The sequence below is a fragment of the Sphaeramia orbicularis genome, chromosome 8 (genome assembly GCF_902148855.1).
Source record: "Sphaeramia orbicularis chromosome 8, fSphaOr1.1, whole genome shotgun sequence".
In the NCBI taxonomy this organism is placed as follows: domain Eukaryota; kingdom Metazoa; phylum Chordata; class Actinopteri; order Kurtiformes; family Apogonidae; genus Sphaeramia; species Sphaeramia orbicularis.
Genome location: NC_043964.1, coordinates 1,180,086 through 1,193,636, shown reverse-complemented (window position 1 = coordinate 1,193,636; position 13,551 = coordinate 1,180,086). Strand labels below are relative to the sequence as shown.

The following is a 13,551-nucleotide window of genomic DNA, read 5'->3' as shown; positions in this document are numbered from 1 at the left end:
GTTAATCACTGACATATGCCAGGATGAAAAAAATCTAATATGTGATCCACTTTTTATGGAGTATATTGAAAAAAAAAAAAAAAATTGTTTTTTGCATCCAAAAAATGGTTTGTTTCCATTACAAACACAGCATTTAAATGGTTAAAGAATGTGACAATTATTGAGTATTTGGTATTTTTATTTACGGTTCAAGTTGATGAAATAGAAAAAAGTGTAAAAGAATTAAAAACAAACTGCATGAAAATTTTTTGCCAAAAAGGCACACTTGGTGTTTAGTAAGGGCCTTGCTGGATGGGATACCAGAGGGATAAAGAAAAAAAAAAAAAGAAAACATCTGATGTAAAAGAGATAATTAGAAGAATAAAACTTATTAAGTCCAGTATGAACACACATGCATTTGCTGGTGGGTGTTGGAGCGTAAACACACGTTATTAAATGTCTTATAAATGAAAATTCGGTGTGATTTTTGCTTCTTTAAGATGGCTTTCGTAACCGGGTCCCCTCTGACGTGCTGTGTCTCCCCCGGCCTCCCCCCTTCCTCCCCCGCAGACGCAGCTGCTCCTCTCCCCCCTCCGCAGGACTGAACCGTCCCGGAGCCTCCGGAGCGGACCGAACAGCGGATCCAGACGGAACATGCGGACGCTGGGGCTGCAGGTGGCCGCGGTGCTGGCTCTGCTGGCCGCGGTGAACGGGGCCGAGGCGGAGGTGATCGATGACATCCTGAACAGCCTGTCCCGGGGAGCCGTGTTCCTGGAGCGGCAACATGAGCACATCAACCTGGACGGGGTGGTCGGCTTCCTCATGCTGCAGGGTAGGTCCACAACACACTGAAGGAAGGAAGGAAGGAAGGCAGGAAGGAAGGAAGGAAGGAAGGAAGGAAGGAAGGAAGGCAGGAAGGAAGGAAGGCAGGAAGGAAGGAAGGAAGGAAGGAAGGAAGGAAGGAAGGAAGGAAGGAAGGAAGGAGGAGGAGTCTGCAGGACAAACATCTGCAGAACAGCTGCAGGAGCCTGGAGGGCATGGGAACTGAGCAGACTTATATAAGAAAAAACCTCCAGATATATTCAGTCACAGCGCTCACGACTGCTTCAGTTCCCATTTCAGCAGCAGGTCATTTGGATCTTTATTATTATTAACAGTTTTACAAACCAGAAACTGAGACAAATGAACAATGAGGCATTTAATAAAAAGGTAAACAAAGAACAGTGCACCAAGAGATGGAGGCTGAAGTTGGAGCTGATTATCCCATCTGTACTTCACATATTCTACTGAAGAAAACTGAAAGAAAATTAAACAAAAAACAAACACAGTAGTTTTCATTGACAATAACACACACCTCAGTTTAGTATTTGTTCATATGGAAACACACTGCAGCCAGAAAAACACAGGATAATGTTGTCATTGATTTTTAAGATTTAAGATTTTATTATAATAAGATGCTTCTCATGTTGTGTCAAGTTTTAATATTTAGTTAAAGTAAGTTCTAGCAAGATATTTTCATATTGTCTACATTAAGCACCGTCTCATTTGTCCATGAAAAGGACTCAGACCTGAGTCTATCAGAAGACATTTAGAAACTACACCTAGAACTAGTCCATTCAACTCCTGCACAGTTTAGTTACAAACTCATACAAATGAACTTTACTGAAAAGAAATGCACATATCAGTTCGTATTTCTGTTTACATGTAAAGGAGAAGATATGGGAGAAAAATGATTAGATCAACACAAACAGAAGAGAAAGAAAATGAACAAAACAATCAAGCAATTTTACAAACCAAGCAAAAAAGAACAGAATAAACAAGAAAAAGGACAAAAATGAAGAAAATTATCAAGAAAATACACAAGTTGAAAAAAGTAATCAAGAAAATTAAGGAAAAGGAAACATAACCTGAAAAAAAAATCAAGAAAATAACATAAAAAGAGCACAATCAGGAATGTGAATAGTGTTTAATAAAATAGGCAAAATGACAAAAATGAAGAAAGTAAGGAGGAAAATAATCAAGAAAAAAAATGGTTGAAAACAAACAGAAAGGACCAAAAGAATCAGGAAAATTTACAAAAATTAAATAAAATAATCAAGAAAATCAACAAAAATGAGCAAAATAAATAAGAAAGAACATGAACTGTGCAGTTCCTTGTATGGTCATTTGTTTGTTTGTGGTTTGTTTGTTTGTTTGTTTGTGTATCCTGGGGGTGTTGTGGTCTCAGCTGAACTGAAGGAAGCCATTCGGACGTGGCCTCACACTGACCCGGTCAGCTGGGCTCAGAGGACCACCGCCGTGTCGCTGGTCAAACGTTTGGACCAAAGCTTTGATAAGGCCGTGGTGGCTCTGCAGCAGAACGACCCCAAGTACTACAGAGGTGAGACTCCAACTCCCAGCATGCATGTGGGGTGGCACCGTCTGCCATTCAAAGCATGTGCTGTTCCAGCCTCTACAGAGAAAACACCTGAGCTATTAGATAGATAGATAGATAGATAGATAGATAGATAGATAGATAGATAGATAGATAGATAGATAGATAGATAGATAGATAGATAGATAGATAGATAGATAGATAGATAGATAGATAGCCCATTATTATAAAAAAGAAAAGGTTAAAAGACTTTCAATAAAACAACAGAACAATAAAAACGACATAAATTCTCACTGTTTGGTCAAAATGGACACACTCTGTTACATTTGGAGTGGGTGTGAAATGAATCCATGGATGATGTGAATACTTTTACATGTGAAACCTTTCTGTTTGGACTGACGTAAACACACACACCTTAAAGTGTCTCATCTTATTGGTGAAGTAGTGGAGCCAGCCCCCTCCTCCTGCCCACTTTTCTTTCTTTCTTTATTTTATTTGTTCTATATATGACAAAAATCTTGGATGAGCATTTTTTCATTTGACGTGTAGAAACTGAACTGTACCTGTAAGAGAAGTTTTGTTACATGTGCTTTTCCAACTAAACAAAGAATAAAAAAACCCAAAAACGCCATAAACTCAGGTGAGAACAGAGTCTCTGACAGACGTCCAGGTGCAGAAGTACGAGGCAGCAGAACATAAACTCACTGCTCCTGCCGTCATCTGTGTTTTCCTCTGGCTGTTCCTTTCGCTGTGGGTGGCTCAGAGTTCGAGCCCCTGCTGTCCTGGACCTTCTGGCTCATCCCTCATGGCTGGAGCTCCACAGATCCCAGTCTGGTCTACCCGTCCACCATGACCACCGAGTGTTACGACGAGCAGCTCAGCGACAAATGCCTGACTCTGCTGTTGGGAACCTGGTACGAAACACACAGCGACACAACGGACACAAGAGCAGGAGCTTTAATCTGAAACACAAGACCAACTCAACACACTGTTTTCCTTCACCTAAGGCAGTTCTGTCCAACTCAGTCTGGTTCAGTTCCATATGCAGCCCCAGTTTGATCTGCAGCGGGCCAGACCAGTAAAATAATGACTGAAGAACCTAGAAATAATGACAAATCCAAATGTTTCTGTTTGTTTTAGTCCAAAAAAAAACCCTCCAATTAAATTATGAAAATATTTACATTTTACAAAATAGATGTGAAAAACCTGAAAAAAATGAAATTTCATTTGAAAAATTAGTGCAGTTTGAACACTCTTCTGCCTGGACTTCTTATTTCTACACGTACATTTACACACTGTTCCATAAACATTTAGGAACAGGCAGAAGATTGTTCAAACTGCACATTTCAGATTTTTCATCTTTGTTTTTATTTATGTATTTATTTGCATTTTATTGTGAAAGAATAGTTTTGTAAATGTAAATATTTTCACAGTGTCATGTGATTTTTTTCACTTAAATTTTTTCCACATAATTTTTTCCCAGTAAATGTGTTTGTCGTTCTTTCTGGTTTATTGTGTTGTTCTTCTGACTGTGGATCACATTGGTCTGTATGTGGAACCTGAACCAAAAGGATTTGTTCAACCTGGACTGTTCAGGTTCAGTTATGCACTTTCATCCTGCAGGGCCGGAACGGAACCTTTGGTGGGCCAGGTTTGGCCCCCGGGACGCATGTTTGACACCTGTGCATTAAGGGGTGTCAAACATAAGGCTTGTGGACCAGATTGGAACATTTGATGGTTTCGTTTGACACCCCTGATGTAAAGGTTAAGGACAAACGTCTGTGAAATACGTCTTGTATGAGGGGATGGGATTTGGAAAGTGCAGAAATGACAGAAAATAGGCTATTAACAGTCAAACATGTTGAACTCAATTTAGCTCCAAACTCTTAAAAAAAAAAAAAAGATTTTTTTCCCCCCAAACTCTAAACTTTTATCAATATTCTGTCTGTTACTAAATGTTTATTGCTTTTGTAGATCCCCTGTGATCTGTAAGTCCTAATGCACATGTGAAAATGATGAGTTGAGGCAGAATATTGTTAAAATTTAACTTTTTCTTAAGAAATGTCAGTTTATTTCCATGTTATTAATTTTTGTGTGTGAAAAAGATAGCTTGTAGAGGTAAATTTTCATTCACAATTTGCACTAAGCAAATATAAATATTCAAAGTTGTCATTATTTATAGATTAGATTAGATTAGATTAGATTAGATTTGATAGAACTTCATTGATCCCTTGAGCAGAGCCCTCAGGAAATTAACATTCCAGTAGCAGCACAACAATGAATGTACAGATATAAGAAATATTACAAGAAAATATTAATAGCAATAACTATAATAACAGCAGTGAAAAAGCAGGGAATTGTACAGTAGAACATACTAGAAGAAATGATAAACAGTAAAGTAGTAATAATAATAAATAAGTATAAATAAGTAATAAAGTAAAATATTAAAAAGTATGTCATGTTTTAATATAATACACACAGTATGTATATGCATAGTTTAATAGGATAAAAATTCTAAAAACAGTGATAATAGTAATAGTAGTCATAACAATGTTATATAAGTAATAAGTGATATAAATATGTAATAGTAATAATAATAGGCAATAAGAAACATACACTGACAACAACAGACAAACATTGCACAACCTGTTATTCTGTTATTATTTCCCTGTTTGAGATCCTATTGTTGTTTGTGGTCCCTGAACTCACATGAATCTGACCTCCTTGTTGTACATGGTCAGGGTCACGTAGGGTCAAAGGTCATGTATTAGACTTCATCTGAGGGAACGTGGTCTACTTTGTGTGTAAACTCTCACCTCTCTGAGCAGGAAGATGAACGGGACCCCCTGCATCGTCACCAAACCCTGCAGGGACACCATGACCCGCTTCGGATGCCCTCACTACTCCTTGTCCCACCAGCTGCTCTACTTCATGATCGGGAAAATGGTGAGATGTTCAGCGGACCCTCCAAACCACAGGTGTCAAACATGTGTCCCGGGGGTCAAATCCGGTCCCACTAAAGGGTCTGATACGGCCCTGGGATGAATTTGTGAAATGCAAAAATTACACTGAAGATATTAACAATCAATGGAGTCAAAATCATTTTAATTCAGGTTCCACATACAGACACATACAGTCCAATTAGATTTAAACTGGGTCAGAACCAGTCAAATATTATCAGAATAACCTATAAATAATGACAACCCCAAATTTTCTTTGTTTTTTTGGTGTAAAAAAAGTAAAATTACATGAAAATATTCACATTTACAAACTATGCTTTTACAAAAAATGAGTCAGACCAGTAAAATACTGTCATAATATCCTAGAAGTAATGAAAACTGAAAATTTTTCTTTATTTTTGTGTATAAAAAAAGTAAAATTACATGAAAATGTTTACATTTACAAACTATGCTTTTACAAAAAAATGTGAAAAACCTGCAGAAATATGAACAAATGGAAATGTGTTAAGAAAAGTAAATTTAATTTTGACCAATATTCTGCCTGTTTCTAAATGTTTTGTGCGACTGTAATGCATGTGTAAATGATAAACTGATAAACTGAGGCAGAATATTGTTAAAATAGCACTTGTTTTTCTTAAGACTATTAAAGTTGTTCACGTTATTCAGATTTTTAAGGAAACTTTGTCGACGTAAACCTGATCAGAATGTAACTGGACTTTTTTCACTGTTATTCTTTGACTGGTCCGGCCCACTGCAGATCAAACTGAACATGAGTCTGACAGCCCTGCTCCAAACCCTTCTTTCCTGGCTCCTGTGATCAGCTGACCTGTGATCAGTTTGCGTCTTTTTCTTCCAGAAAGGCTGCTCCAACCTGCTGAAAGGAGACACTCGACCGTCCCGGGCCAACATGACCGAACGAAGCTACGAGAAGATCTTCTGCTCCAACATGATGAAGACCAACCTGGACATCATCAGAGACGGTTTAACCGAGCAGACGGTCGACATCTTCATCGAGAACAGTGAGTCGCACACCAAACTCAGCCATCACTTTACTGGGTTTGAGCTTTTGGTTTGTCAAAAACTGTGAAAATGACTAAAAACCTCACAAAAATAATCAATAACATGAACAAAAACAAAACAAAACCAGAAAACAAACAAAAAAACATCAATAAAATGAACAAAAAGGAAAAACGACCAAGAAAACCAACAAAAAAAGCCCCAAATAATTAAAGCAAAGAACAGAAAGGAAAAAAAATCAAGAAAATGAACAGAAAGCAAAAGTCAAGAATATGACTAAAAACCTCACAAAAATAATCAATAACATGAGCAAAAAAAACAAAAAACAAAAAGGAAAACAAAAAAAAAACAATAAAATGAACAAAAAGGAAAAACAACCAAGAAAACCAACAAAAAAAGCCCCAAATAATTAAAGAAATGAACAAAAAGGAAAAAAATTAAGAAAATAAAAAAACCAAACAAACCCACATGTAAAGAAATAATGAGGAAGAATAAAGACTGAATCAACAAAATTAACAAACTAATCCATAAAACGAACAAAAAGGGAAAAATAACCAAGAGAATGAACAAAAAACCCCAAAAAAGAAACAAGAAAATTAACAAAAAAATACCTCACCTCTAAGAGTTCTTAAGCCATTTTCCAAAGCGTAAAACTCATAAAAAAAGCCTAGATTTAAGTAAAGTTTAGTTTTTTTTTTAAAGTGAAGATACATTATGTGACTAAAAATATGCAGACATTGGCTTGAAACTGCTGTTTATTGTGGTTGTGATCTAAATTTACCTGTTGTACATAAATAATCAGGAAAATGTATAAAACTGAGCAAAATATTCACGAAAATGAACAAAAATTAACACATTTAAAGAGATAATATGGAAGAATAAAGACTGAATCAACAAAATGGATATAAAACTACAAAAATAGTCAAGAAAATGAACAATAAGGAAAAACAACCAAGAGATTAAAGAAAAAATAAAATACATAATATGAAAGAATCAAGACTGAATCAGCAAAATTAACTAAATAATCAAGAAAAATGAACAGAAAGCAAAAAATAGCCAAGAAAATTAACAAAAGCTCTCAAAAATAATCAATAACATGAACAAAAAACAAGAAAATGAAGGGGGGAAAAAATCATCACAAAAATGAACAAAAAAATAAAATGTAAAAGAGATGATAAGGATAAGGAGGAATAATCAAGAAAATGAACAAAAAGGAAAATTAACCCAGAGACTGAAGAAAAAATGAAAGAAATGATATGGAAGAGTAACGACTGAATCAGCAAAATTAACAAAATAATCATGAAAATGAAAGAAAAACCCCAAAAATAATCAAGAAAATGAGCAGAAAGCAAAACTAGCCAAGAACATGACTAAAAACCTCACAAAAATAATCAATAACATGAACAAAAACAAAACAAAACCAGAAAACAACAAAAAGAAAAACATCAAAAAATGAACAAAAAGGAAAAACAACCAAGAAAACAAACAAAAAAACTCCCAAAATAATGTAAGGAAATGAACAAAAAAGAAAAATAATCAAGAAAATGAAAAAACAAACAATGCCTGTAAAGAAATGAGGAGGAAGAATAAAGACTGAATCAACAAAATTAACAAAATAATCAATCAAATTAACAAAAAGGGGAAAATAACCAAGAGAATGAACAAAAAGAACAAAAAAAGCCAAGAAAATTAACAAAAAATAACCCAATAATCAATAAAATGGTCAACAGTGCCTGTAGTAACAGAACCCTCAGGGTCAAACACATACTCGTCAGGATGTGAAGCTGAACGACTCGTTAATGACAGATAAACACCCTCCTAAATGTGTGTGTGACGGACTGGTGTGTGTGTGTGTGTTCTGTTCAGTCCTCATCTGCGGATTGGCCGGTTTCTCCGACTTCTACAAAGCTGATTGGCTGCATCACATCCTGCGTCTCCAGGACGAGGAACTGGGCTGTTTCGGCCGAGACAGTGAGTGAGCGAAGCGCATGGATTTGAGTTTTTACCTCTGACGTTCACTGACGCTGTGGGTTCAGGGTTAAACTCATGTCAGTTCAGGTTCCACATTCAGACCCATATGAGCTAAAGTGGACCACAACAGTAGAATAATAACAGAATAACCTGGAAAGGATGACCACTCTACAGTTTTCTCTGTTTCTGAGTGAAAAAAGTCAAATAACTGCAAAATATGTTTACATCTCGAAATTATCCTTTAAAAAAATGTGAATAAAATGAAAAAAACATGAACCTGAAATTGCAGTTGAAGTGCAGTTTTAAGACGTTTCAGTTCGTCCTGTGCATTAGAATTTACAGATGACAGTGGATCTACAATCACACACGTTTAGTAAAAGGCAGAATATTAGTCAAACTACAATTCCTTCTCTTAACCCAGAAAAACCCAGCACTACTTTTACATCAGTATCCAAATGTGTCTTAAGTGATTTATCACCATTTATTTAAAATATTATCCTCTGTATTTATTACACTGGATCACAAAAAATGTTTTTTGTAAGTTGTCTAGGTTTTTTCAGCTGAATCAGGACCATGTTGCAGCGCTAAATCCAAAAATGACATCTGTTTTTCTCAGTCAGGTCAGGTTTTTTTGCTAATTTGATTTTGAAAAATTTGATCTTCTCACAAAATTGCTTACATGTTTGTGACTTTATCGGTTGATTTTTTATATAGTTCTCACCCAAAATAGGTTTGAAGAGAAAAAAATCCTTTTCTAACAGGATTCCTGTTAGGTACAATGGTGTATTCAGCGCAGATGGAGCAGAATACGTCAGGCTTATTTTTGCCAGATCTTCTAGTCGAAGCCATTTCATTCACCTGTAATATTAAAAAAACATTAATCATAAATTGGCAAAAGTCAAATCTCCAGAACTCGTTTATTGCAAGAAATATGAAAGAATTTTGTATCATATGATGTGAAAATGCCCATAAATGTAAGCACAAATGTTCAAAAGCCAATATGGAGCAGAGTTCAGAAAGTTGACCTGATTGAGCAAAATGAATGTGATTTTTGGATTCAGCACCAAAATGATCCTAAATCAGCTCAAAAAACTGAAACAATACATTTGTTGTTGACCAGTGTTATTTTATCAGTATAAATCATGTATTTTCCTGTATTTAATTCATTGATCATGTAGATGTTCATTAAAGCTCAGATTAAAGTTGAGGGATATTATATTTGAAAAAAGAATAAACTGCAGAAACAGTGACATTTGCAGTTGAATCTGTCATTATCTGAACATGAACCCAGTGTGTTCGTCCACTGGCACTGATCCAACTCCATGGGTTTGACTGGGGAATCAATGTTGGAGAAGATGACAGTGTTTCCATGGTAACTACGGAGCCTCTGAATGTCCAAATGGGTCATGTCTGATGACCACGAAAAGATGAAGAACTGTATTTTACACCAATTATTTCCATGTATTGATAGGATTAGTGCATCAGCAGGTATTAAACAGTTTATTTCAGTAGGTGGTTTGGGTCTTTATGGGTTAAAACATTTCAGGTTGTTCATATTAGTTCAGGTTTTTCACATTTTTGTTTAAGGATAGTTTGTAAATGTAAATATTTTAATGTAATTCTACTTTTTTTACACTAAAATAAAGAGGAAAAATTTGGAGTTGTCATTTTTTATAGGTCATTATAGTATTTTACAGAGAACCCCTTTAAGCATTAGTTATTTCTTTTGTCTGACAACAGGATTGTGTTTATATACATACATTTGTCTTCTATTTCTTTGCATATTTGCACTACAGTAATAATATTTGCACTCACCGTCTTACCGCTGATAGTATTTTGTCTTTTTTTTGCACCTTGATACACTTCCTTTTGCAGAGTACACTTCATTTTATTTTATCTATTTAGTTTTCCTTGCTTAGTGTACAGTTTATTAGTTATTTCATTTTAGTTAGAATAGAATAGACTTTATTTGCCATTTGCACAGATACATAGCAGTATAGGTACAGTGGAATTCTTGTGCATTTCCCTGAGTCAGAAAAGGAGTTAGAGAAAGGAAGAGGTATGAGAAAAAAGACAGATAGAAAACATAAACACAGCTAAAACATATAAGAAACAGTTATTGCACATACAAGCTCAAATACACATTTGTAAAATAGAGTATTATAAAAAAAAGAGTAAGAGTAGTTTATCTTAACTGTTTACGTTAGTCATGTGAAGGGAACTCACAGTAAAAATTCCATTGCTCAGTTCTTTGTGCACATGACAGTAAACGTCTTGAATCCTCTGTCTCATCTGTACTCAGTAACACAGTCTTTGTCCCGTATCGTTCTAAAAGTCTCCTGTTGACTTTCTGCTTCTACTTGTACGTTTTCAGCTCTAACAGACTTGTTGTCATCCTCAGAGAGCATCATCTCTCAGATCATCGGAGACGAGTTACTGGAGCAGCTGCAGCCTCACCGCAGAGTGAAGAGGAGGGAGAAGATCCTGCCAGGTCAGACTCACTCACTTAGAGTCAGTGTTGTTTTGAAGGTCAGCCGTAAAGTGATCCACTGCTCCTCCTCATCACTCCACAGTGAACCAGCATGTTTTTGATACGTCTCATTTTACAAGAGAGAGAAATATACCTGAGCTGTGGAATCAGAACCGACTGGATGATCCTGATAGTTGAGCTGGAAACCACCGTCCTTCTGTAGAATTTTACAGCCCTGGTCATAAAATACAGGACCTGTGGTGTGACATGCACAGTTAATATTCAGTACATTTAGTACAAGGGCTGTGGATCAGCAACAATCTGGCAACACGATACAAATCACAACACTAGGATCACAATACGATATATCATCATACTGTTAAAAAGGCAATTTTTTATTGGTTTTGTTTCTTTTTTTTAAAATGATTATTTCCTGGAAGAATTGAATTCCATCATAAATCTGCACAAATCCTAAACACATTTGTATTTTATTCCAACAGGATCTAATGTTCTATCAGCAAATGTTCCAACTGTGTTCAAACTGAAATTCTGTTTTACAGACATTCCAGTTTCAGATCCTGTTCAAATGTTCAGATTCTATTAGTTCACAACTAACATCAGAACAGGATTTGAGTTCAATCCAAACAAAGGAACCAACATTATTGAATAAAAGAGTGTGAAATAAGAATAAATAAGATATAAACAATAAATCAAAACTAAAATGAACCTCCACAATATCTGCATTTGAATAAACACCTACAAATATCCATACAGTACTTTTTAATATCGATACAGTATTGTGAAATGAAATATCGTGATATATTGCAGAACCGATATTTTCTTACAGCCCTATTTAGTTTTAGTCATTTAGTTCCATGAAAAATGAGAAACACCCACATGTGAATGAAAGATACACGACACGATCACAAAATGCACTTGACACATTTTTATTTTCACCTTTAAACTGTGGTTACAGTTCTGATTCCATTACCTGGAGCTCCTGTGACTAATTTCTTCTAAATTGCTCTGAAATTATATTAATTTGGATTGTTATTACATAATGAACCATGTTATTACATTTTTTAAAAAAAATACAAATGTGTCAAGTGCATTTTGTCATAAATTTCTCAAATTGTAATAACTTACTACATAATGCACTGAGGTAGTTTATTACAAAATGTGTCAGTTTATTACATAATGCGGCTTTATTACAAGATGACGTGACATTCTTATTCCAGTTTGAACTTTTATTACATAATGGGAATTTATGACATAACGTGTCTCAACATGGATTCACACCTTGGTTGTTTTATGTTCCTGTGTGTTGATTGACAGACGGCTGCTCCAGTCACATGACGGCGGTGGCGGTGGGCGCTCTGGGCGGATACCTGAACTACTACCTGACAGAACAGGACATCACCAAAAGGCCGCTGTCCTGAACGCCACACCGCCAGGTCCATGTTCTACACGACAACCACAGATGATCAGGTAGATGGAGACGACTCCTGACGCGTTCGAGGTTTCTGCACAAACCCCAGGACTGGATTATTTTACACCTACTTCTGTTTTGTGTTAGACTTTGTAGCTTCGACAAGTTCTGAATTCAGTCGACAGATTCCACATGTAGGGAAACTCCAATCATTCAGGTCAGTAGCAGTGGATTTCTGGCTCCTCTGACACTGCATTATACACTATATGGACAAAAGTATTGGGACACGTTGCATTCAGGTGTTTCTTTTCTAACAGGGGTCTGGGATACAAAATAATAATGACAAATGTTATAATATAGTTTTATATTGGGATAAATATCATTGCATTGGTTAGTTTTGTTTAAATTGTTATCTTTCTTAAATATTTGTTGATGTTCATAAACTATATAGACAAAAATATTGGGACACATCATGTCTACAGCTGTATGTCCTGTTCATGATGATTTGAGATAAAAACATCAATATTTCCTCCAAGTTTTAATGGGAAATTTTTCTCCCTCAATGAGATGTGAACACAGTAGACAGTTAGTTGTGGAAGAAAATTATTATTTACAGTCAGAGCGCAAAAAATATTTTAGAAATTTAGAGGTAGAACATTTAAAATCATAGTCATGGATAAAAAAAAATAAAAAGAACAAAATCAATTCTAACCGGGGTCTGGGATACAAAACAATAATGACAAATGTCAGAATATAGTTTTATATTGGGATAAATATCATTACATTGGTTAGTTTGGTTTGAATTGTTATCTTTTTTTTTTTTTTTTTTTTTAATGTTGATGTTTATAAACTATATGGACAAAAGTATTGGGACACATCATGTCTACAGCTGTAACATTCATGATGACTTAAGATAAAAACATCAATATTTCCTTAAAGTTTAATGGGGGATTATTCCTCTTAAGTGAAATGTGAAGAAAGTAGATGGTTTGTTGTGGTAGAAAATTATTATATAGTCAGAGCACGAAAAATTTAAATTTAGAGGTAGGACATTTAAAATCGTAGCCATGGATGAAAAAAAAAAAAAAAAATCAATGTTGACAGAAATTCAGTCAAAACCATCTGACACAATTTGGAAACAAAGATAATAATTTAAACCAAATTAAACAATACAATGACATTTATCACAATGTAAAACTATATTATAACATTAGTCATTACTGTTTTGTATCCCAGACCCCAGTTAGAAAAGAAACACCTGAATGCAACATGTCCACATACTTTTGTCCATATACTGTATTTTTATTCTCCAGTTATTATTACTTTTTCTGTAACTGTTGTGATGTGACAA

General features: G+C 35.2%; 1 protein-coding gene across 1 annotated transcript; it reads left to right on the top strand.

The window, feature by feature from the left end:
* Nucleotides 1-543: 543 nt before the first annotated feature.
* On the top strand, nucleotides 544-12,569 carry LOC115424973 (UPF0764 protein C16orf89 homolog). The gene is made up of 8 exons (XM_030142400.1): nucleotides 544-811; nucleotides 2,207-2,359; nucleotides 3,117-3,267; nucleotides 5,182-5,299; nucleotides 6,170-6,332; nucleotides 8,197-8,301; nucleotides 10,703-10,792; nucleotides 12,107-12,569. The coding sequence occupies exons 1-8, from the start codon at nucleotides 634-636 to the stop codon at nucleotides 12,208-12,210; spliced, it is 1,062 nt and encodes a 353-aa protein (XP_029998260.1). The 5' UTR covers nucleotides 544-633; the 3' UTR covers nucleotides 12,211-12,569.
* The last annotated feature ends 982 nt before the right edge of the window (nucleotides 12,570-13,551 follow it).